Raw genomic sequence first — 23,574 nt, forward strand, 5'->3', positions numbered from 1 at the left:
AGGCAGCCAGGCAGGGGTTTGGGGCTTGGCTTCAGCGAGGCCCCATTCTCTTGCCTGGCTTCCTCCGTTGGCGACGGAGGCAGCCAGGCAGGGGAAAGAGCCTTTCCTCTATCGCCTCCTCCTCTTCTTCTGCCTCCTTTTCTTCCTCCCCTTCTTCTTCCCCTTCTTCCTCTTCCTTCTTCCTCCCTTTCCTCCTCTTCTTCATCTTCTTTCTCCTCCTCTTCTTCTCCATCTCTTCTTCTCCTCCTCCCCTTCTTCCTCCCCTTCTTCCTCTTCCTTCTTCCTCCTTTTCCTCCTCTTCTTCATCTTCTTTCTCCTCCTCCTCTTCCTCCCCTTCTTCCTTCTCCTCTTCTTCCCCTTCTTCCTTCTCCTCTTCTTCTTCTCCTCTTCCTCCTCCTCTGCCTTTTCCACTCTTCCTCCTCTTCAATGCCCAAATATGCTGTTTGGAATGGGGGGGCGGGGGGAGGTTAGCCAGAAAGGGAAGTACATTTCTGCCATCTGTCTAGGAACAATGCCAAAATGTCCTCCATTTTGATCATGCCTAAGAAACATGCATTTATATTAACATTTTTTAAAAAATCATCAATTTTTTTGTGTGTCCTCCATTTTTATAAAAATGTGTCCTACATTTGAAAATTTGTCCTACTTTTGTCCTACATTTGTCCCAGTTTGGAGGTCCAGAATTATGGCAACCCTATCTCAGGCTGTTGATGGATGGAATACTAATGGCAAGGATTTAGGAATAAGAGCTGGCAAAATAAATCTTTTGGCAAGTAACTAGATTTATATGTAAGACTTTGTTTTTGCATGCCTTCAAGTTGTTTCCGATTTATGGTGACAGGGATGCAGGAGCTTAGTGGTTAAGATGCCAGTTCTGACAACCGGAAGATCAGAAAGTGATGCATGATGGGGTAAGCTCCTATCACTAGTCCCAGCTTCAGCCAACTTAGCAGTTCGAAAGCATGCAAATGCAAGTAGATAAATAGGTACCACTTTGGTGGGAAGGTAACAGTATTTGGTGCAGTCATGCTAGCCACATCATCACCAAAGTGGTGTTCAGACAATGCTGGCTCTTCAGCTTAGTAACGGAGATGAACACCATCCCCTACAGTTGGTTATGACTAAACATGGACTACTTTTACCTTTATGGTGAACCTATCAAGGGTTGCTTTTTTTTGGGCAAGATTTGTTCAGAGGAGGTTTGCCATTGCCTTCCCCTGAAGCTGAGAGTGTGTGACTTGCCCAAAGTCACCAACTGAGTTTCATAGCTGAGTGGGGAATCAAACCATGGTCTCTAGAGTTGTAGTCCAACAATCAAACTACCATTATTTTAATGCTTTTATCTGAGTAAAACAAAGTAGAAAGAACTGCTGGCCAGTAGAAATGCTAAGTCAGGTTTGGAAGTACAACTTTTCCCAGACGTTTTTGCATTTCCTAAAAGAATAGTTTAGATGTGTTCCTGGATCCAGTATTCCTCCTTGATCCAAAAGCAAGACTCACAGATCAATATATAAATATTTGAATAAACATTGGCTGAAACTCTACCAATGTAAGCTCTGGGAGCATGAATTGCCTTTGCTTTTGTGAATGTGGTCTCTCGTGTTTGGAATGAAATCAGGGAGGGTCCTTACAAGGCCAGTTATCCTCTTCAGCATAACAGCCATTCATAACCTTTCTGAAAATGTCTGTGCCTTGAGGTTTGACTCTGCTTGTGTAGTCCAAATGCACAAGGCTGCCAATAGTTTAATTTTCTTGGAATTGAAATCAGGTTAACCAACAGCTCCATCTGCTGACAATTTCATTCCCTTGGCTGTATTTGTTTAGTGTGGTCACTTGCAGCTAGGTTCTACATGCCTGTAGAGATATAACATTTCTGGAAATGTTTAAGCTCGGGAGAGGTTTCCTCCCATTTTATTTAGGGGATTTTGAAGATAAAGAAAAACAGTATATGCAATCCTTACCTTTTATCTCACACCCAATTACTAGTTAGTATTTCAAACTGTACTGTTTGTACTCTTCTAGAACGTGGCCACATAGCCCGAAAAACCCACGAAAAATTATGTACCGTTTGTGATTATGGAATATAATAGCCTTAATTTTGTACAAGCAAAACTGTAGACCTTCCTAGTACTAAGGAAAGAACTGTAGACTGTGGCATCTTAGAGTGCATCTACACTGTAGTAATAATGCAGTTTGACACCACTTTAAGAGCTGTAGCTGCAGCCTATGGAACCTTTGGATCTGTAGTTTTACAAGCTCTTTAGCCTTCTCTGCCAAATAGTGCTGATGCCTCACCAAACTACAAATCCCAGGATTCTGTATGATGGAGCCATGTCAGTTTAACTGGTGTCAACTCACATTATTTCTTCAGTGTAAATGCATTCAAAATTTACCTAAGTTTATCTAAACACATGTATGTTACCTTCAGAGAGGTGTAGACACAGAAATGACCAATTGTATAACAGATAAAATATGTGTAGTATTTGAATAGAAATACTCATAATTTTAAGGATTAGATTAGCAGTATATTTGGATATAAAGTTGAGCATGGCATTAAAAATATTGAATTTTGCTGTAGTGTGTATCAAAAGCCTCCCCCACCGCAAAGATGGTAGTGCCTGCTAAGGTACAGAAATTGCCCTTTTAGACCTCAGTATTTTATATTGTAAATGACAGGAAATATTGTTTCTTATCAGCTGGTGTTCCCAGCATTTTGCGTAAGCAGAATTTTTTCCTAAACACATTACACTAATTCTGAAGAAGAAAACATTTCATTAGAGGGTTTTCTGTATTCCACAAAATTTCTAGCTTTTCTTGGGGAAGAAATAGGAACATTGTTTTCCTGAACCTGTTTAGCCTCCTTCCCCCCCAGGTCTCCACATCTCAGTGTGTTTGTGGATCCCACTATGCTTAAGTTTAAAATGGGATGGTACCTTACATAGTTGTTTTTCCCATTTTCTAGGAGAGGTTGTTGTTCAATAGTAGAGCATACATGTTGCATATAGAAGGTAGCAGGTTTTATCTGCTTTAAGGGCTAGAAATTATCCTCCATATAGCCCCATATAGCTGCTGATAGTCAGAGTCCAGAATCTCGAGCTAGATGTCAAATAGAAGGCAACTTCACATGTTTTCCATATCACAGACTCTTCTCTGTGTTTTGCTACAGATCGACCACTTTGGTTTTTATGAAGATCACACTTTTAAGCAGCGCTACCTCATAGCTGACCAGCATTGGAAGAGAGATGTCGGCTCGATCCTTTTCTATACTGGCAATGAAGGAGACATCACCTTATTTGCTAATAATACGGTGAGTAGGGTTCTGGGACTATACCTGTGAGTGGGAACAATCTTGACTTTTTGTCTCTATAAAACATCTAGAAAGTTACATGTAGTGTAAAAGTTAAATCATCCTAATTTTTTCCTTGTTTCAAAAAAAAAACATTGCTCTCTTTTAGGGTTTTATGTGGAATGTGGCTGAAGAGCTTGATGCCATACTGGTCTTCGCTGAACACAGATACTATGGAGAGTCTCTGCCCTTTGGCAACAAATCATTCACTGTAAGTATCTCCTCTCATTCAAATTAGCCTTGAGATTAACATTTTTTCATATTCTAGAGCTGGTTTGGGAATTGATCACTTCATGGGCCACATATAGTCTTGTACAAGCTAACTTCACTTCAGAAATGCAGGCCTCAGCATGGTGACAAAGCTTTATTCAGAAAGTTGAGTTGATCACAGTGTAACAACGTAAGGCCTGAAGTATTTTCAGTTACACAGTATATTAAAAGCACATAGCAATTCAAATGTTTTTCATGGGCTTACATCACATTTGTCTACAAACCACTTCCCAGGACTCCCGCTCTTTTTCTCTCTGTACCAGGAGTTCTCACAGAACTGACCTTGATAGCTCATGGTGCTTTTCCCACCCTACAAATTATTGTTCCCTGCTCATTATCCAGAGCGATGAATGATAAACAATATTTTCACCCAGTATCACCAGTTGTATAGCACACTGTGTCATCCCACATTAGTATACATATGGCTAAAGATGACAATAAAGCATGGTGGATTATATCTGGGACATGATCCTGACACATACATCCTTTTAAATTTATGGATCCCAAAACCAAGAAAATCAAAACAAACAGACAAACAAAAAGAACCACCTTCTTGGAGAAAGTAGCCACTAGGGGTCACAGTTTGGCTCATAAACATTATTGTGCAGGGGCTCCCCAATCTAAAACCTTGATACTGCATCTGGCTGTGAGTTAAGAGATGCCAAAAATGTTCCCCTGATCTACAGTATGCCCACTCCTGTTCTAGAAACAGGGTTGCCAGGTAAAATACAGAACAAGGTTCCTGTACCTGTAATAGTTGTGTAAGAAAAGAAACTTTAGCCAGTTATCTCTCTTTTACACAAACATTAAAGAGAGTTCTATTCGGCTCTTCAACTGGCAACTGTAGATAATGCCTAGGATGCCTGGAAATATGGGATTTGGGCAAATGGATGGAAATTAAATGCCCTATGCACAAGTAACTATGAGTATTGAGTGTATTTGCAAAACACAAATAAGATTATGGGGTGGGTTGTGGCAACAAAAGTAGCCAGTGAAACAATGGCCTAGTATTTTTATTCCCTTCATAATCCTGCTTTATTGCAGGTGGCACCATTCTACCATGTGGCATTTCTGATTAGTTTCTCAAGTAAATGTGGACAGGTTTTCATCTGCTTCTGTTGCCTACAGCATGTTAGATGCAGGAGGGAGGTAGCTTGCTGCTACCAAGGGGTGAGAGGATGTTGGGTACAGTTCTGCCCCTTTTTTGTTGAAAGCATCTGGATTGTTTTGTGTGTCACTTTGAGCAGTCAGGGCAGCTGCAGTGTACATTCTGGTACAGGTTGAGTCTCTCTGATTGGAACCAGAAGTGTTTTGGCTTTTGGAACTTCTGAATGTTTTTGGAATTTTTTTGAATATATGAGATTTCTTGGAGATGGGATGATGTCCCATGGGATAACATGACATTCGTTTATGCTTCGTATACATCTTATACAGTTGGCCCTCTATATAAACAGATTTCTTTATCCATGGATTCAACCATGACTTGAAAATATATTTTTTAAAAAATATAAGTTCCAATAAGCAAATCTTGATTTTGTCATTTTATGAGACACCATTTTACTATGCCATTGCATTTAATGGGACTTGAGCGTCCACAGATTTTTGTATCCAGGGGAGGTTGTGTAATCAAACTCCAGTGGATACCAAGCGACCACTGTACACATAGGCTGAAGGTAATTTTATATATAATATTTTAAATAATCTTGTGCATGAAACAAAGTTATGTACACCGAACCATCAGAAGGCAAAGGTAACACTATTTCAGCCACCCATGTGGACAATTTTGGGGTATTTCATATTTTTGAATCCTGGATAAGGGATACTCAATCTTATTATCTTTTCGCTGAACTCCTTTGTCAATACTGCCCTTTTCTTTGAGACTCTTATAAAGCAAACACTTTCATTTCCTGCAAATGAGGTGAGAAAGACAAGAGAATTATTCCATTATGCAAACATCCTATAATTTTGTTTCAGGATGCCAAGCATCTGAATTATTTGACTTCAGAGCAGGCTCTGGCTGATTTTGCCATACTTGTGCAGCACCTGAAGGCTACAATCCCTGGAGCCCAAAAAACTCCTGTTATTGCCATAGGAGGATCTTATGGAGGGATGCTTGCAGCCTGGTTTCGAATGAAATATCCCCATATTGTAATTGGGTGAGTGCTGAAGGTATATATTCTAAACCTTTAAGATTCATGAATGGAATCTGATAGTAGATTGAACTCAACAGTTTATTTACACAACACAGTGCTGAGTGGACTCTGACTTGGGTGGACTCTGAACTTGCACAAGCAGTTAAACTACTTTTGTATAGAATTCTTACAAAAACATGCAGTGAGCAACAAACAGCTATGTCATAAATACAAAATTACCAATAGGGAGCAAGCACCATTTCCAGACAATGCATGTCACCTTTGGTCTTTGTCTCTTGCTGCTGTTGTGTGCTTTCAAGTCATTTCTGACTTATGGCAGCCCTGAGGCAAATCTAAAATGGGGCTTTCTTGGCAAGATTTGTTTAGAGGAGGTGTGCCTTTGCCTTCTCCTGGGGCTGAGAGAGTGTGACTTGCCCAGGGTCACCCAGTGGGTTTCATGGCTGAGCAGGGAATTGGACCCTGGTCTTCAGAGTCATAGGCCAACACTCAAACCTTGTTATCACATGAGCAGAATATATCAAGATATTTTTGAACATGGCTCAACTTAGCTGTGTCTCACTTAAGCCTTATGGTCCTGACTTTTCCCCTTCTGAAAAACAAGGTGATACCCAACATGGAACCCTAGAGATTTCTTAAAGAAATAACTTTTTATGGTAGTTAAGGAATCAAGAGGTCTGCTGAGATTCTATGGGCCAGGTGTAGGCATATTCCTCGTGGGAACAAGTAATTTCATTCTTGGAAGCAGCAAACACTTATAGATTATAGTGGATGCAGATCCAGTATAAACAAGGGTGTCTCTAGGATTTGAGAGTCCTTAGTATCAAAGGGATGGGATAAAAGAATTGAACTCTCCTGCTGCTTTTAATCAGAGGTTCTTAGTGGTTGAGAAAAGGCCCACCTCTACTATCTTTTGGAGTTAGGTCTCTTCTGAAGAGATCAGAACCATTTGCTAGTGATCTAGTGTTTGCCAGGATGTTCTGTAACTTCCTATATACCACACAGCATGTATATCATCTGTGGTGGTTGGTATGTTCTTTCAAGTTGATTCCAAGTTAGAGCCACCCTATCTAAGGGTTTTCTTGGCAGGATTTCTTCAGAGGTTTGACTACCTTTAAGTCTGAGAGACTGTGATTTGCCAACTCACCCAATGGGTTTCTGCAGTTGATCTATCAGCTTGAATTCTGATCTCCCAAAATCCTAGTCCTATACACAAAGCACTATACCAAACTGTTTGCCTATTTGTTATGCTACACAGATCCACACAACTGAAAGCAGAGCCTCTGAACTAGGTGTAGTTTTCAAAGAGCTTTGCAGTATGGCACAGGACCATACTTGGTTCATTTGGAGATGATTATTTCCAGTTTTATCCCCAGAGACAGAGGTGCTCATAAGGTGAAATATGCTCTTCCTCCCTCCTATACATGATAAATGAACATGTCTTAAAAGCTAGACTTAGTTATTTAGCTTGTTAGGTAGCTTGAAGTGTGTGGAGGAGATCTTTATCAGAGGAGTCCCTACATGCAGTTTGAATTAACAAACTCAAACAGCTGCCAACACCCATCACCTCAATTGGTCCACATCTGCAGACCAGTGCGTGCATCTCTTGGAGGCATGTGCCACCTAACAAAATGAGGTTTACATGTGCCTAAACATACCCTTTATGTATGTTTATGGCTTTAGAAATGTCTTCACATTTCCTCTGTATTGCGTTTGAAGGCAAAACCTACAATATTTCATAGGACAATTGCCATGGTTCTTTTCTGTTATTGATAACATAGCTCATGGGCATTCTGAAAAGCCTGCTTGAACAATTCAACAAAATCACTAACTCTTTTCTCACATAGAGGCCACAGCCAGAAACCTGTATGTCCTTTTATGCAATGTAAATTTACATGCACCTGACTAAGTAGCAGAGACGCTAAGAAACCTGAGGGGGTTGATATGTGCGTTCAAGTTGTTTTCCAACTTACAGCAACCCTAAGGCAACCCTGTCATCGGTTTTCTTGGCAAGATTTGTTCAGAGGAGGTTTGCCATTGCCTTTTCCTGAGAACATGTGACTTACGAAAGGTCACTCAGTGGGTTTCATGGCTGTGCTGGGAATCAAACTCTGGTCTCCAGAGTCATAGTCCAACACTCAAACCACTATGCCACAGGGTTATTTAATTGCAAAGATGCGTAACCAACGTGCAGTGGGAATGCCTGATGTGCACACCCCCTCATTTGTGTCCTGTTGCACATCCATCCCTTTGCCAGCTCTGATACATAGTTACAAAGCAGCAGCCCTCATTGTGCATCTTTGCAGCTGTGTTTCCAGCACACATAAGCCCACTTACAAGCACACAATGTCACAACAGGATTCTGGGCTTCCAATGCAGCTTAAAGTTAAAACAAGGTAGAGCTAAAACACACACACACACACACATTTAATCTGTTACTGTCAGTGTCTATCTTCACTAACATTTTTTCCTTTTAAGTGGGTTTCCATGGTCAAATGGGAAGTCAAATCCTGGTTTCCAGAGTTGTAGTTGAGCACTCAAACCACATTTGCTAAGATTGGACCCTTGATCTCCTTAATAAAAAGAGTTTGTCTTTTCTTTTGTTGTGTCCAGAGCTCTTGCAGCTTCAGCTCCTATCTGGCAGTTTGACAGCCTGGTTCCTTGTGGCACCTTTTACAGCATAGTGACCCAAGATTTCAAAAAGAGTGGGAATTGCTGTTCAGAAAGCATCAGGAACTCCTGGGCAGCCATTAACCGTCTTGCTTCCACAGGTAAGCAGCCAGTGAAGAGTAAACTAAATCTTTGCAGAAAGAAGTGAGGCCATCTGTTTTGTTGGCTCTGCAGTACTCTGTTTCACATCCCACCCCATTATAGTTATGTTATCATAATAAACTGCCACCTTATTTCAGTATTGGTATTTGCTTTTTAAAAAGTATTGGGGTTGTGCTGCACATGTACATTTTAATATTAAAGAGTGTCATTAATAATATTATGCAAAAAGGATAAATTTGTCCTGTGTTTTGTTATGATTGGAAAAATAATTTTGTTCTGCGTTGCTGTGTATTTTCATTTATTTTTCCCCCACCCATCTCTTGACTTGGGACCCAATGCAACTTCCAAAAAAGTTAAAACAAAGTAGAGCTAAAAAGCTGATGATGAAAAAGCTAAAACCACAGACAAACTATCGTATTAAATGTCATTAATTTTAAAAGCATAACAATAAATATATATGTACAGCACCCTCTATATAAAAAGGACTCTTCTGCAATTAATTAATCAACCCATGTGGTTTAAATGAAAATGTCACCTGTGATCCTAATCAAGGTGATTTGTTGGATTCTAGCTCCCATAATTCCATGGCCATGTTGGTTGGGGGAGCCTGGGAGTTGTAGTCTAAAAATATTTTTTCCCAGTTTTGGGAGGATAAGTAGCTCAGTATTCGTGCAAATCTTTCTATAGAGGACATTCTTATCCCCAACATTTCTTGTTAAAAAGACACTGGGTAGTAGGAACAGGGAAGATTCTGGAGAGCCACTTCTAGTCAGAGGAAGCAATACTGGACTCTAGATTTTGTGGGTTTTTCGGGTTATGTGGCCATGTTCTAGAAGAGTTTATTCCTGATGTTTTGCCAGCATCTGTGACTGGCATCTTCAGAGAATGCTGACCTGGAAGAGAGTTGTGTGTGTGTGTGTGTATACGCGCGCGCACGCACACACACACACACACCATGTGACCCTGGGTAGGGAGGAGTGATTTCCATGTTAATTTGTGTATTGTTCTGTTGTTGATGACAAGGCATCAGGGTGGGAGAATATGCTGAACTGTTTATTTCTGTCTCTTTATTAAAATATTTATATATTCTTCTCTTAACTAGAAGTTTCAGGATGGTGTACAATAAAACAAGATGAACAGTTTGCAGTAAAAATGATTTTAGAAAGCTAAAACGTATTAAACAATTTGACAAGCTAAAAGAGGACAGATTTAAAACAATTAATGTCATGTGAAATAATTTAAAACAATATACTTTTGTACTCTATAAAACCAAATTATTAGTATTATTATTATTAAGGCTCCACAGGCTACTGTAAAGAACCATGGTTTCACTTGAGGCTGAAATGACAGCAGAATAGTTGTCAATTGGACCTCTAAGGGGAGGGCACTCCATAACTTGGGTGCCACAGCAGAGAAGGCCATCTGCCGTGTCTTCTGACAGCACATTGTCCTAATTGATGGGACACAAGAGGTCCCCTCTAGCAAATCTCAAACCTGGGACAGATATATTTGGGGAGAGGTTCTCCTTCATGTTTCAAGGTCCCACACCTGTGTAAATGCCATTGCCGGCACTTTCTTTGGAGATTTTTAAAGAAGCTGGATGGCCATCTGTTGGGGATGCTTTGATTGTGTGTTTCTGCATGGCAGGGTGTTGCCATGTGGCCCTTGTGGTTTCTTCCAACTCTATGATTCTGTGATTCAGTTAAGACTGGAAATGTATTGACAGCCAGTCAAATTCTTTTAAAACTGGTATTATGTTCCAGGCTACATCAAAAGCAGGCAATTACAAGAGTTGGGAAATTCACCCCACAGGTCCCACATGCCCAACAGTACACAAATATATAGTACTTGCTGTTTTTAGTTGTATTCCATTCATGATGGTGACCAGACGTGATGTCACATCATTTCTGTTTGCCGTTTTGACTGGGTGCAACCAAAACAAGAATGTAATGGGGGTAGTTGTGGTGGGGAGGGTGCTGTTTTGAAACACTTCAAAACAAAAGTGTTTGGGAAGATTGACACAATTTGAGTATGAGTACTGAGGGCTCTGAGGTCTTGGGAGAACTGGTGGTGGTCAGGCTTCTGGGACTGCAGAAGAAGGGCCAAGGGGCCACAGAAATAGAGTCTAGAGTCCATACATGGCTTTAGGCCAACCCTTGGACTGGGTAGAGTAATGTTTGACTTAGTACAAGGCAGCATTCTATGGTTACACAAATCCAGTGCACTTCACTTATATAGCCTTCAGAAGCCTGTCTGTACACCTAAGGAGAACTAACTAAATACCTTTAAACTTCAATTTTTGTTTTCTTTCTCCTCTTAGAGGAAGGATTACACTGGCTTTCTTGTACATTTCGATTGTGCACTCCACTGAAAAAGGGGACAGATGCTGCTGCCTTCAAAGGATGGCTAAGTGAGACCTGGATTAATTTGGCTATGGTTGACTATCCATATAAGGCTGACTTCTTGCAGCCTCTCCCTGCGTGGCCTATTCAGGTAATGGAACAAAGCTTGCTTTGTCATTTAGCTTCCTTCCCTGTTCCCTTGATACTGCTTTCCCCAGGTTTGTCAAGGAGAGGGATATAGCCATTCAGATAGTTTTGGCCTGCAGCTCCCATCATTCACCATTGTCAATGTGGGCTACAGTTCATGGGAGCTGTAGGCCAATATTAACTAGAGGGCCACATTGCTCTTCATTTCTTTAGGAGAGAAACAATGAATAATTAAAACTGGCACTAAATGGACAAGGTTTTCATAATGGAAAACCCTTCTTTTAGGCATCCTCCATATGTTCTTTCTTTATTGTGAAGACTGGACTATTCACTGTAAACGTTTCCATTTCATATTAAGAATTTATTCAGTGTTTTGGCACAATGGGGAGTCCGCAATGAAGACATTAAAATGTGAACACTTTGTACAAAAGCAGCCAGAGTACTAATCCTACATATTAAGGAAATTCATCATGTTGTTCCTGCTGCTGCTGCTGCTGCTGTTGTTGTTGTTGTTGTTGTTGTTGTTGTTGTTGTGTGTCTTCAGGTCATTTCAGATTTATGGTGACCCTAAGGATAGGCAAACCTATCACAGCTTTTTCTTGGTAGAATTTGTTCAGAGGGTTGTTGCCATAGCCTTTGAGGATGAGAGAGTGTGATTTGCCTAAGTTCATCCAGTGGGTTTTCATGGCTGAACTGGGATTTGAACCCTGGTCTCCCAAGTTGTAGTCCAGCATTCAAACAACTATGTCAACACTGGCTCTACAGTTCAGCACTGTAGGCAGAGATCTCAGTCTTGGCTTTCATCATTGGAAAGTGAGTCAAAATACAAGCCTTTTGACTGGTCCTGAAGAGATCTGTATTTTGAAAAGGAGCTAAGAGAATTTCTAGTGTTCAACCTGGGCAGGAAATGGCAGTGAAGATTGCGCGTGTGCACGCGTGCGCGCACACACACACACACACACAGAGTTCAGCAAGTAAAGGTGAACATCTGTTTGTTCAAGAGTGTGTTCTGTTCCAAGTAAGACTTGGAGGACTCTGAGAAGGAACTATATGAACCAGTCTGCTCTAGTAGTTTCAGTGTTGGACTAGGATTCTAGGAGACCAGGGTTTGAACCCCTGCTCTGTCATGTAAACCTATTGGGAGCCTATAAATTTTGGGGGCTGGAAATTTAGAAGTGGTGTGGTGGTGACTTTCCTTGAGAGCCCCTGAAAGTGAGATGAGGTCCTTCTCTTCTTGCAAATCTTTAAAAAAACAAAACACAAAAACTATGCCTATTCTGTCTCTCTGGGTGGCGTAAGCTTGCTCCAGTTACCTCCTTTTCTTTCTTTCGAAATGTGGAGGGGGCTTTGGTGACAAAGCCGTAATGTGATTATCCTGAGTGAGAATGAGAGGTGTATTGAGAGCTTGGGGGAAGAATCCATTCAAACAGTTGAATGTATCTGCTTAATCCTCTTCTCTAGTTTGGGGGGTGGGGGCAGGGTTGTATGGTCCCTTTTGGGAAGCAGAGGCTTTCCCCTCTGCTCTGCTGCTTCCCTCCCCCTTCTACTTTCCATAAAGGTTGCTGCCTCTTAAAGCCACTCTTTAACTTCCGTATGGTGCATCTGGGCTGGCAAAGGCGCTTTCAGGAATCCTTGGTCTTCCAGCCAAGAAGCTGCTCAGTGGGCTGGAAAAGGCTAGAAGTCGTCTTAATAAATGATTAACTTTTTCTCCTTTCACTGAGCTTACAGAACTCCAAAGCACGTTGGCTTCTGCAGAGAGCTGGTTACAGAAGCCACGGGAACTCTTCTGGCTCTTGCTCACTAGGGTGCTAGATTGTCCATGTCTCACTAAGTAAGGAAAAATAGAAGGTATCCACTGCAGTGGAATTCTGCAGTACAATATTATTCTCTTGGCCACAGAAACCCACTGGGTGATCTTGGGCAAGTCATATGCTCTCTGCCTCAAGAGGAAGGCAAAAGCAACCCACATTTCAACAAACCTTGCCAGGAAAACTCTGTAATAAGTTTGCTTGAGCGTTACCATAATTCGGAAATGAGTTGAAGCCAACACCAACACTGTTACCATAAATATTTTAATATTAATAAATAATATAAATGTAACTGTGAGGGTGAGGAGACTGAAATAAGGGCCTGTCCTGAAGATCTCAGAGCCCAGCCAGGCACATAAGGGAAAATACCCATTTTAAATTAGGTAATGGACAAAGTTCTCTGTTCACATAAGGAATGGTTTCCATACCAAAACCCCAAAATACAGAACTATATCCTAAATTTCTCTATATTTAATAATATCTCACTGGAACTTTCAAAGAAATGGCTCATAGAACCTATCTGTGGAACAGGTTTGGTTAGTTGCTGTCCCTAGGAAAAATCCAGATTGAGTTTGTTCTCCTACCTAACTCCTGTTTGCAGCCTTAGTTTATTGCTGATCCCTTTGTTCTACTTTTAAAAAATTCTGCTTTTTTTTGTAGGAAGTTTGTAAATATTTAAAAAATCCCAAACTGCCAGACAGATTGCTGCTGCAAAATATCTTCCAGGCAGTAAATGTCTACTATAACTACACAGGACATGCATCATGCCTTAACTTAACCGAGACTGCTACAAAAAGCCTTGGGACGAAGGGCTGGTACTATCAGGTAAGTTTGTATCATCATCACCCCTACAATAGAATGCATTTTGGGAAAAGTTTTCAAGTAGTCTGGAAGGTTCAAAATGTTTTTGGTGACTTACCCAAAGCTTGCCTGACCACATGTACACAGATAGATAGATATAGTTTTGAATATAACATTTACTGAAACGTATTGAACTGCTCTTTTTATTCATGATGTAGGAAGCTAACCATATTATTTCCATGTTATTCAGTTTCTGATGCCAAAATTTCAGTTAAAGAAGTCATGTCCAGGGATGCATCAGATTGGTTACTGAAGTATACCTGTATATGGAACTGAAAAAGCACCCACAGCAGCAGTAAAACACAGTTGGTTTCTTTGCTGATGAGCCTGTAAAACTAAAGGGCCCTATCAACATTTATGCACAGTAAGACTAGAAATTGTCAAAGCTTTGGGAAAAAAAGTCATTTAAGAATTGGCTAAATGGGGATATGATGGACTATAGCCATATCAGAAAAAGTAATCTATAAATTAAGACTAGCAAAAGGACTTATATAAAAGAAGACTTTTTTTTGACATGATATAGAAGCCAATTTATTTGTCAAACTAGTAGTAAATGTAAACCACCAAACTAAATTTTGGATCAATAATTAAATGACTAAGATTATAATAATATGTAAAGGAATAGAATGGAAACTGCAGATGTGTGAGGGTTGACAGAGCGATATTTCTATTATGTTCTGTGAATTGGAAGAGGGATAGCAAAAGGGGTAGGTTGTTTGAAGAAAAAAAATTAAAATAAAAAAATACCTGCAGCAAAATACATTCTGGGATGCAATCTTTTCTGAAATAAATAATACCACCAACCAACACGTAAGACTCCAGACCTGGCCTTCCTGGAGTTTGAAGCATTTCCCAAACTCTTAATTTGTGATTTATTACTAGCTCTCAGATTGATCATCACTTGAGTCTGGACAGATTTAAAGGGGTTATCTGTGACAATGTGATATAATAAAGTATGGCAACTAGCTCTGTTTTCAGAGATAGTTGGGCCCCTTGGTGTCTGCTTGGGTTTGGTCACAGAATCTTTCATGGATACTAACATCCATGAATGCTCAAGTACCATTACATACAGTGGTGTACCAAAATGGCATCCCTTATATAAAATGGCAAAATCAAGATATGCTTTATAGAATTTTATTTTTTTGTGGGGAATGGGAATATTTTCAAACCATGGATAGTTAAATTTGTGGATGCAGAATGCATGGATACAGAGGGCCAACTGTATTAATTTGGCAAGGGATGCTGCAGTTGTGCACAGTGAAGAGCTTGTGACATGAATGTGCTGTCTCTTGTCCACCTATGACCTTTTCCCCCAGGCTTGCACTGAAATGGTGATGCCGATGTGTTCTGATGGAGTCAATGACATGTTTGAGCCACAGAAATGGGACTTTCACAAGTACTCAGAAGAATGCTTCAAGATCTGGGGTGTGCGGCCTCGTCCATCTTGGATCCCCACTTCCTATGGTGGAAAGAACATCAGTGCTCACAGCAACATAATCTTCAGGTGAGCTGCTGAAGTGTCTGTTGCACACACTGGGAATATATCTTTTGTCAGTTGAGGTGGGGTCCTGCTCTCCTGCACCAGTTTGGAGTGTTTCTTGTGAATGCGCTGTCGTTCCATCTACCAAGAAAAGCTATTCTGTTAGCACATTGCTTCTCCATATTTTTCATGTTCATGAAAACTCCAAGATGATTGGACTATTCACCTATTTGGAAAATGGGTCAAACTGAATACCTGGGACCAAAGAACTATAAGGAGAATGCACATTCAGTGTATATAGGTAAAAGGTTTACATAAGAGGGTAGTTGTGGCCCTAATCTCCTACCATTTTCTAAAGTTTTCTGGGCCAGTTTGGGATTATTTTTCCAAGTGGCCTCAGATGCTCCAAGCTACCTTCTAAAGTGGTGATTTAGCTTGTTCACCATCCCAGATGCCCCTCCCCAACACCAAAAAAATGCTGAAAATGTTACCTGGAAGTGACATGATATCACCTCTGGTATGCCTGGACATACTAGAAGGACCTCAGTGGGGTTCGTAAAGATGAAAATTAGCTCCTGCAATCTGGGGAGTTGCCCAGCCTAGATTTACATGCATAACCTCCCTCCTCCTTTCTTGCATTAATTCCCTGAATGCTACAGAAAAGCAACCCACAATCATGTGGGTTGTGAGTGCCTTGTCATCCTTTCTCCTCGAAGCCATCACTTGGCCCAAATGGAAGGAGGCTTTGGGCCATCCAGTCCAACCCCCTGTCATGCAGGAAATCTAAATCAAAGCATCCCCGACAGATGGCCATCCAGCCTCTGTTTAAAGACCTCTAAGGAAGGAGACTCCACTACACTCCGAGGGAGTGTGTTCCACTGTCGGACAGCCCTTACTGTCAGGAAGTTCCTCCTAATGTTGAGGTGGAATCTCTTTTCCTGTAGCTTGCATCCATTGCTCTGGGTCCTAGTCTCTAGAGCAGCAAAAAACAAGTTAGCTCCCTCCTCAATATGACATCCCTTCAAGCATTTCAACAGGGCTATCATATCACCTCTTAATCTTCTCTTCTAACAGGAGTGAACACAGTGTTCACTGTGTTCACTGTCTTGTAACAGGAGATACAGGGGAATGAACCTGGACTTTTTGCATGAAAAGCCTGTGTCTACCACTAAACAACAGGTGCTAGAACAATTGAGTCTCTCTGTTCACTTAACATAGCTTACTAGGAACAGAGCTATTGTGTCCCATCCTTGCATGCATAGGAATAACAGAGTTGGAAGGGGTCTCAAAGATAATCTAGTCTAACCCCAAGGCAGTCTATCTCACTGTCAGGTAGCTCTTACAGACAAGAAGTTCTTCCTAATGTTTAGGTACCTGGAAGTAGGACCCTCCATCTCTGGCATGGCCACAGTGCTGGCACTTCTAGTGGTTTTCTAAAGATGACTGATGGTTGTGTTCATTTCCTTCCAGCAATGGTGGGCTTGACCCCTGGTCCGGAGGTGGAGTAACAAAGAACATCACAGACACTCTAGTTGCTATCATGATCCCGGAAGGTGCGCATCACTTGGACCTTCGCTCCAGTTCTCCTTTTGATCCTGTTTCTGTGCTGCAAGCTCGCCTCTTGGAAGTTCACTACATGAGGTTGTGGCTACAAAAGCACAGAAGATATAACAAGCACCACAAATGATTAGAGACCATGGGATGTTTGTAATTGTTTTTTTTTTTCCTACTGGTGATGTCATGGGATGTAATCATCAACATTCTCGATTTCTCTTTTTCTCTCTCCTGTTCAAGGCCTGTTTGACCCATCTGATTGTATGAAGGACTTTCTGAAGTGGCAGAGCTAAGCCATCTCAATGCACGGGGGGCATTTGCATTACTGTATCTTTGTACAAGCATCCAGTGGGCATTTTCTAGTTGAGCATGGGGACTGCAACATATTTTTAGGGGGGAACAGGGAGACAAGTATCTTCCCCCTGGCCTGCATGTGTACATAGCTTACTTTAAAAGAATTCATTGCAATAGGATATAGTGGGGGCCACAATATTAGTGGCTTTAAAAGGAGATTAAAAAAATAATAAAGGGGTAAATCTACCTGTGGCTTTAAACTGGTGGGTGGAGATAAGCCCTGTAGTCCTACAGATATTGTGAGACTACAACTCCCAGGGTCTGATGGGAGTTGGGAGTCCAGCAACATCTAGTTGTTGAGAGGTTAGCCACCATGTTAACTGAATGGTTGAGATGTCCTCTGAATGCTTGTTCTTGAGGGGTTCAACATAGGGACAAAAGAATGTTTCCTTCAGAATGGGTCATGAAGGCATTTGATTGATCAGCATTCAAAAGGGGATAAAGCACCAGATGGCTCTTTGGACTGATTCAGCCTCAACTTACATACCTCAACTCAACTCTATAGGTGGTTATAACACAGCCATATTGCATGGGCAGGGGACAAGCAAATATCCAGCATTTCAGGGAACAGAAGGCACAGAAACTGTGAACTCTTATTTTGCCAAAAATTGAAGCCATTTGAATTTGCCCTCTTTATTTGGGATGGAGCATCTCCAGTTCTTTTCCTTCTCTAGGAAACAGGTTTTGCTTTGCCTCCAGACTTTACCTCAACTAAAGCCTCAGGCAGCAGTAGATGTCACATCTTGGCACTGTATGACAAATGTGAACCTCAACTTCCTAGTTGCCATTTCCTGTGAATGTGGGATGTAGGCTTCTTGCACCCCAGGGTAGTTTTTGCAGCCTTCAGGAGCCACCATGAATCACATTTTTGGTCCAAATGCTCTCTGAAGATATGGGGGCATTTTTGACACATTTTGGAGCCTTCCTGGACCATTTTTGGATCCAGAAAAGACCTTTTAAAAAACTAGAAGTAAACTGTTTTTTCTGTTTTGGAAAAAGTCCTAAAAATGGCATTTTAAAAATTTTTTGCTGGGGGGTGACAGTGAGGGGTACAAACCCCTCCAGGTCTCCTAGGAGTCTGATGTGTCCTCCGCACAGCCTCCCACAGTTGCCCACTCCTGAGGTGGGCACTTGCAGGGTACTTAGTCCACTTTCTCCCATAGTAGTTAATCCATCTTCCTCCTCAGTCTACAATCCTACCTGATATCAGGAAAGAGGAGGAGTTCTGGAGGAAATATTGCAAGAGGAGCTAGCAGGCAGTTGAAAATGTGAGCCCCTGCCTCCACAGATAAAGAGTTGAGAGTACTCCACTGGCAATATAACAAACTTTTTCGAGTACAGTATGGTCCACATATCCATGGGGGATATGTTCTAGGACTTACTGTGGAAACACAAAACTGCAGATAATAGTGAACCATATTGAAATGAATTATTTCTGATGCAAGTTGGCCTTAGAGAGAAACACCTCTCTAGGCATTTTTAGATCCTCCAGCACAACTCTATGGTCAACATCCACCAGAAGCATACCATAAAATCATCCTGAAGGACCGAGGAAATGCCTAGAGAGAGCATACATTTTCAAACATCAGTAAGTGAAACTTGTGGGCATTGGCCTTATGGATACAAGAGTTGCACTGTGTAGATAACTAACTGTATCCGTGTTATTATTGTACGCACCATAGGAAAAGTTGTTCCTGCAAAGTTTGGCTTGTACCTCTTTGAAGAGAATGAAATATTTTTGCTAAAACAGTATGGGAACAAAAGAAAAATCAAGAAGTGAATGTCCAGGTAAACTTTCAATTACCTCTCAGCTGTTATGCTAGATAACTAAACGTTGTGCTGGTTCTTACTGGTCTTGGAATCTTCCTTTGGTCATTTTTCCCTCTGAAAAAATCTTGATTTGCTACTGACCAAGGAGAAACCCATTCCCCTCATTTATTTGTAAAGACTATCTCTGCAATTGTGGGTGAGCATGTGGCTTATCTATGTGTTTTGAAGGGCAGGATTTATCAAATTACTTTCCCATCTGTGCTCTACACAGAAATGAAACAATTTATATAGTTCCTACACTCTGGAAACTTCCACCTTAAGGCAAATTCATTCACTGTTCCATAAAGTACAATCCAGCAAAAAAGAAGCGTACGTGATCAGATACCATATAATGAGAGCAGTTGAAAGCTTTATTTTCCCACAGAACAGCAACAAGAGTGCCTTTGGTTTGGACCATACCACATTAGACCCGTTAAATACAGGATGATTAAAAAAGAATGGAACAAAAGTAAAGCTGTTCTTACTTGGTTTTGCACCATTAAATCACCCTATATAGTGGCATAGTAAAATGGTGCTCCTTATATTAAATGACAAAATCAAGGTTTATATATATATATGTGTGTGTGTGTGTGTGTGTGTGTGTGTGTGTATGTTGAAGCCGTGGATGCTTGAATCCATGGGTGAAGAATTTGTGGCTATGCAGGGCTTACTGTATGACACAAGCCTACAAATCCCAGAATTCCATGGCATCAAGCCATTCCATGAACAACACCAAATAAAACATCATATATCCATCCTCCTGTACTTTGCAGTTTTCTGAATCAAGTGAAAAGTGAATATGCACTGTTAAGTAATTCAAGGAAAGGAATTGCTTTCTGCCTATGCTTTATAGTACACTTTTTCTTTGTATTTACATCTCCTAGGGTGCACTGTAAAAAAAAACCTGTTTGACAACCCTTTAAATGCTGTACCTCCATCCTATGGAACCCTGGGATTTGTAGTTTTACAAGGTGTTTAGCTGCCTCTGCCAAAGAGTGCTGGTGCCTCACAAAATTACAGATCCCAGAATTCTGTTGGATGGAGCCTTGGCAGTTAAAGCTGTGTCAAATTGGATTATTTCTACAGTGTAGATGCACCCCTAGTGTTTGGAGAGCTAGGTTTCTTTGGATTCCTCAGTAAGAACTTATGAAGTACCTTTTCCTTGACGTATGTACCCAGTAGTCTATCTAGCCATATTATCTTCTGTGTCAAATTTTCTGCAAGGTTTCTTGCTCAGGTCTTTCCCAGAACTAAAATCCAAGAGAGCATATCTCCCACAGTAATCCTTTTTCAAAAAATAAAGCACACAAAATGAAACCAGCATCCTCCGAAATTCTGCCAGGGAGCTGTAGCGTAAGGAGGAACTTTGAGCACTTCGGAGGTTTTGGACTATATATCCCATAATTCTTTCTGATTGGTTATGCTGGATGGAATTTTTAATGGTGGATCAAAGGCTCATTACTTCAATTGTTAAAGAAACTAAAAGCAAAAGGTCCATTGTTTGCTTGCAGAAGGTCCTAGGTTCAGAGCTTGAATTGAAACGTAGGAGACCATGAAGCCTTCCAAAGATGCAGTGGAGCAGCATCTGAAATATCACCTCTGAGGGGTCAATAAATACATGGATAGGTGAACCAGTAGACATTGTCTCCTTGGATTTCTAAAGTGTTTAATAAGTCCCACACCAATGGGTCCTAAGCAAATTTAGCCTCAGAATAAGAAAAGTCCTGTTATGGATTGAAAACTCAAAATTCAAGTAGCACACAATTGGAATAAGTGGGCAGTTCTCGCCACAGAGAGATGCAGGCACTGAGGGATCCTCAGGAATCTGTATTGAGACAGTGCTTTTAGTTCCTCAATGATACGGAGTTAGGGAGGAGTTCTGAGGTGGCCAATACTGATGACAACCCAAAATTATTTAAGATGGCGTGAATAAAAGCATTGTGAAGAACTCCAAGTGGATTTCTTCAAAGAGAATGACCACTAAAATGGCAAAATGGGATTCTGTCCAAAGTGTCAAGTGACACCTATGGGAGCAAATATATTCAGGGGTAGCTGGGTTAGCCATGCAGCAAAATACAAAATACAGCAAAATTGATACATTTAAAAAGTGCAAAATGCACCATGTAAGCTTTTGAAGAGAGCCAGCATGGTTTAGTGGTTTGAGCATTGGACTAGGACCCTGGAGAGCAGGGTTCGAATCTCCACTTGACCATAGAAACCCATGGACTAATGAAGATCTTTTGAAACAGTTGTAAAGACTTCTGGAAATAGCCGTCTCTTCAGTTCCTTGATGCCATAAATTTCAATTTGATGTTCTTCATGGTCATCTTCAAGATCTTCCAATCCTATTATCTCCAAACCTCAAGTTCCTCATAAGTTAAAGGACTCTACACTTCATATCCTTTATCTTCAGTATTCTGGTTTTATAAACTGTGAATTGACTTTGTTATGGACATTTATTTGGATTGCCCTTTTGGTGACTTGTTATACTTTGCAATTACTGTATAATCATATTTGTATGGCCCAGTCATACCACAATAAACATATGCTATTCTTGGTTCATAAGTGTTAGCAGTATTGTTCAAAACTGACCTCCTGGTTGCTCTGACGCAATGACCTTGGACAAGTCACCATCTCACCCTTCAAGGAAGGCAAAATTAATAAATCTTGCCAAGAAAACCCTGTGATAAGGTTGCCATAATTTGGAAATGACTTGAAAGCACACAAACAAGCTTTTCAAGTTTCACATATACACATAAAGCATACACACACACAAACATAAACATATATAATACCAAAATGTTTTCCCAGATGTAACAGTACAGAGACTTCTTGAGATATTCAGTGTTCTCTGCCTTAGGAAAGGGACTGTCAGCCCTGCACAGGGCAGAGTTAGTCTGGATCTCAATGGCAGTTACTTTGCTATTGCCAATAGATTTGAAATTTTATTGCCTATTATTTACTGCCCTTTGTTCCCATCCTTACTTGGCCAAGGAGGAGAGCGGCCTCTTCTTGCCTCAATATCTCTCTGTCTAGACCATCCTAAATGACAACAGAAGTGACATCTGAAGGAAGTGTAGGGCTGTGGCTTAACATTGTCACTTTTCTTTGATGAAGCAGCCCAGGGAGCTCCGAAAGCGTGCATGATTTCTATTGTGCTTTTTAGTTGGCCCAATAAAAGTTATCACCATTTTGTAGATCTGGGATTTTGTTGTACAGTGGGCCCTTGGTATCTGCTGGGGCTTGGTTCCAGGACTCCTTGTAGATACCCAAATCCGTGGATGCTGAAGTCCCATTACATACAATGGGATAGTAAAATGGTCCCTCTTATATAAAATGGCAAAAGCAAGGTTTGCTTTTTTGGAATTTATACGTTTTAATATTTTCAAGCCATGGATGATTGTCAGAGGACTGACTATATAAGGGAATAAAAATATCCCAGTTTCATAGCTATGCTGCTGAATTAGGAGATACTACCAACCAAGAAAGAAAGAGATTAATTTCTTTTGATAAGAGGACATTACTAACGCATAGCCTGCAATCCAATGTAAACTTGCTGGGAGGCATGTTCCATAGACTCATCAATCTGAATTATTTTGGCTGATGTGGAAGTCAGACAAAAATGGAGGTGTGGGAAGATGGCCCTCCAAATGTCGAATGTTCAGCAGCTTTAGCAAATATAACCAAAGTGAGAAATGTCCAGATTGCATACCAACAATTTCTGCAGGGCCACTGAATTCCCACCCCTACTCAAAAGTAAAACCATATGGAAAACAACTAAACTAGCTTTCTGTTTTAACCATGAAAGACACTCATCTTAGTGTGGCTTTTTACAACTTTGCCCTGGGTATTATTTTGTCTATGTAGCTTAATTTTCAAGGTACATTCATTGTCATAAATATGAGTGCCCTCTTGCCTTAGCAAATATACCTACCTATAACAAAGCGCCAATGATTTATGGTATAGTCCTTTATAGATCAACTTAGGATTCCTTGCTAGAACAACAAGTGGTTCCTATAGAACACTTAAACAGAAATATGTGCAACTATCCAAAGAATGCGTTGTCACCCTGAAAGGGGGAAAAGAGTTGTTTTTATTTCCCCCCCCCCCAACAATAGTTAGCATTTCATATATTTTTCCTGAATATTTATTTAACTCACTTTACACAGGAATGCACATTTTCTGCATTTCAGCATGGTGTACATTCAAAATATAAGAGACAGTACTGTAACATAACATAGTAAACTTTTCAATGTCACAAGTCATCTCAGAAGTCAAAAGGGTTATCGCATGAAACGGCAGGCCCATGACTATTCTCTGATCTGGTATTTTACTTTTTAGAGGTCAGAGGTTTTGTCCTATTACACCTCTAGATGTTGAGCAAGAACCCTTATTTTTAAATTGAATTGAATTTTTGAATTGAAAACAAGAGAAGTGAATACCGGGAATTACTGACTAAATCTGATAAGAAGCAGAAGCCGTCTCCATTAGCTATGCTGCCTAGGGGATGATGAGATTTTTAGTCCAACATCTGGAGGGCCATTAGTTCCCTATTTTATATGTTAGTAGAATGTGGAAGACCAACCTGCAGGATATGGCCTATGAAGATATTTCTTGATTTCCTATCACATTATGCTGATAAGTTCTATTAAAGTGAAGACGCTTTGCATAGATCATGTTG

The 23,574-nt window shown here is 40.6% G+C and overlaps 1 protein-coding gene across 1 annotated transcript in view; it reads left to right on the forward strand.

Annotated features, from left to right (window-relative positions):
* Positions 1 to 21,402, forward strand: part of PRCP (prolylcarboxypeptidase) — a 48,760-nt gene extending 27,358 nt beyond the window's left edge. Inside the window, exons 2-9 of the mRNA XM_089512939.1 lie at positions 3,167 to 3,307; positions 3,456 to 3,557; positions 5,591 to 5,772; positions 8,380 to 8,537; positions 10,859 to 11,031; positions 13,496 to 13,660; positions 15,013 to 15,200; positions 16,647 to 21,402. Coding sequence (XP_089369065.1) covers positions 3,167 to 3,307; positions 3,456 to 3,557; positions 5,591 to 5,772; positions 8,380 to 8,537; positions 10,859 to 11,031; positions 13,496 to 13,660; positions 15,013 to 15,200; positions 16,647 to 16,863 — 1,326 coding nt within the window. The 3' untranslated portion in view covers positions 16,864 to 21,402. The remainder of the gene's footprint in view (positions 1 to 3,166; positions 3,308 to 3,455; positions 3,558 to 5,590; positions 5,773 to 8,379; positions 8,538 to 10,858; positions 11,032 to 13,495; positions 13,661 to 15,012; positions 15,201 to 16,646) is intronic.
* The last annotated feature ends 2,172 nt before the right edge of the window (positions 21,403 to 23,574 follow it).

The sequence above is a fragment of the Sceloporus occidentalis genome, unplaced genomic scaffold, assembly GCF_023333645.1.
Source record: "Sceloporus occidentalis isolate IW3139 unplaced genomic scaffold, rSceOcc1.0.p SCAF_2, whole genome shotgun sequence".
NCBI lineage: Eukaryota > Metazoa > Chordata > Lepidosauria > Squamata > Phrynosomatidae > Sceloporus > Sceloporus occidentalis.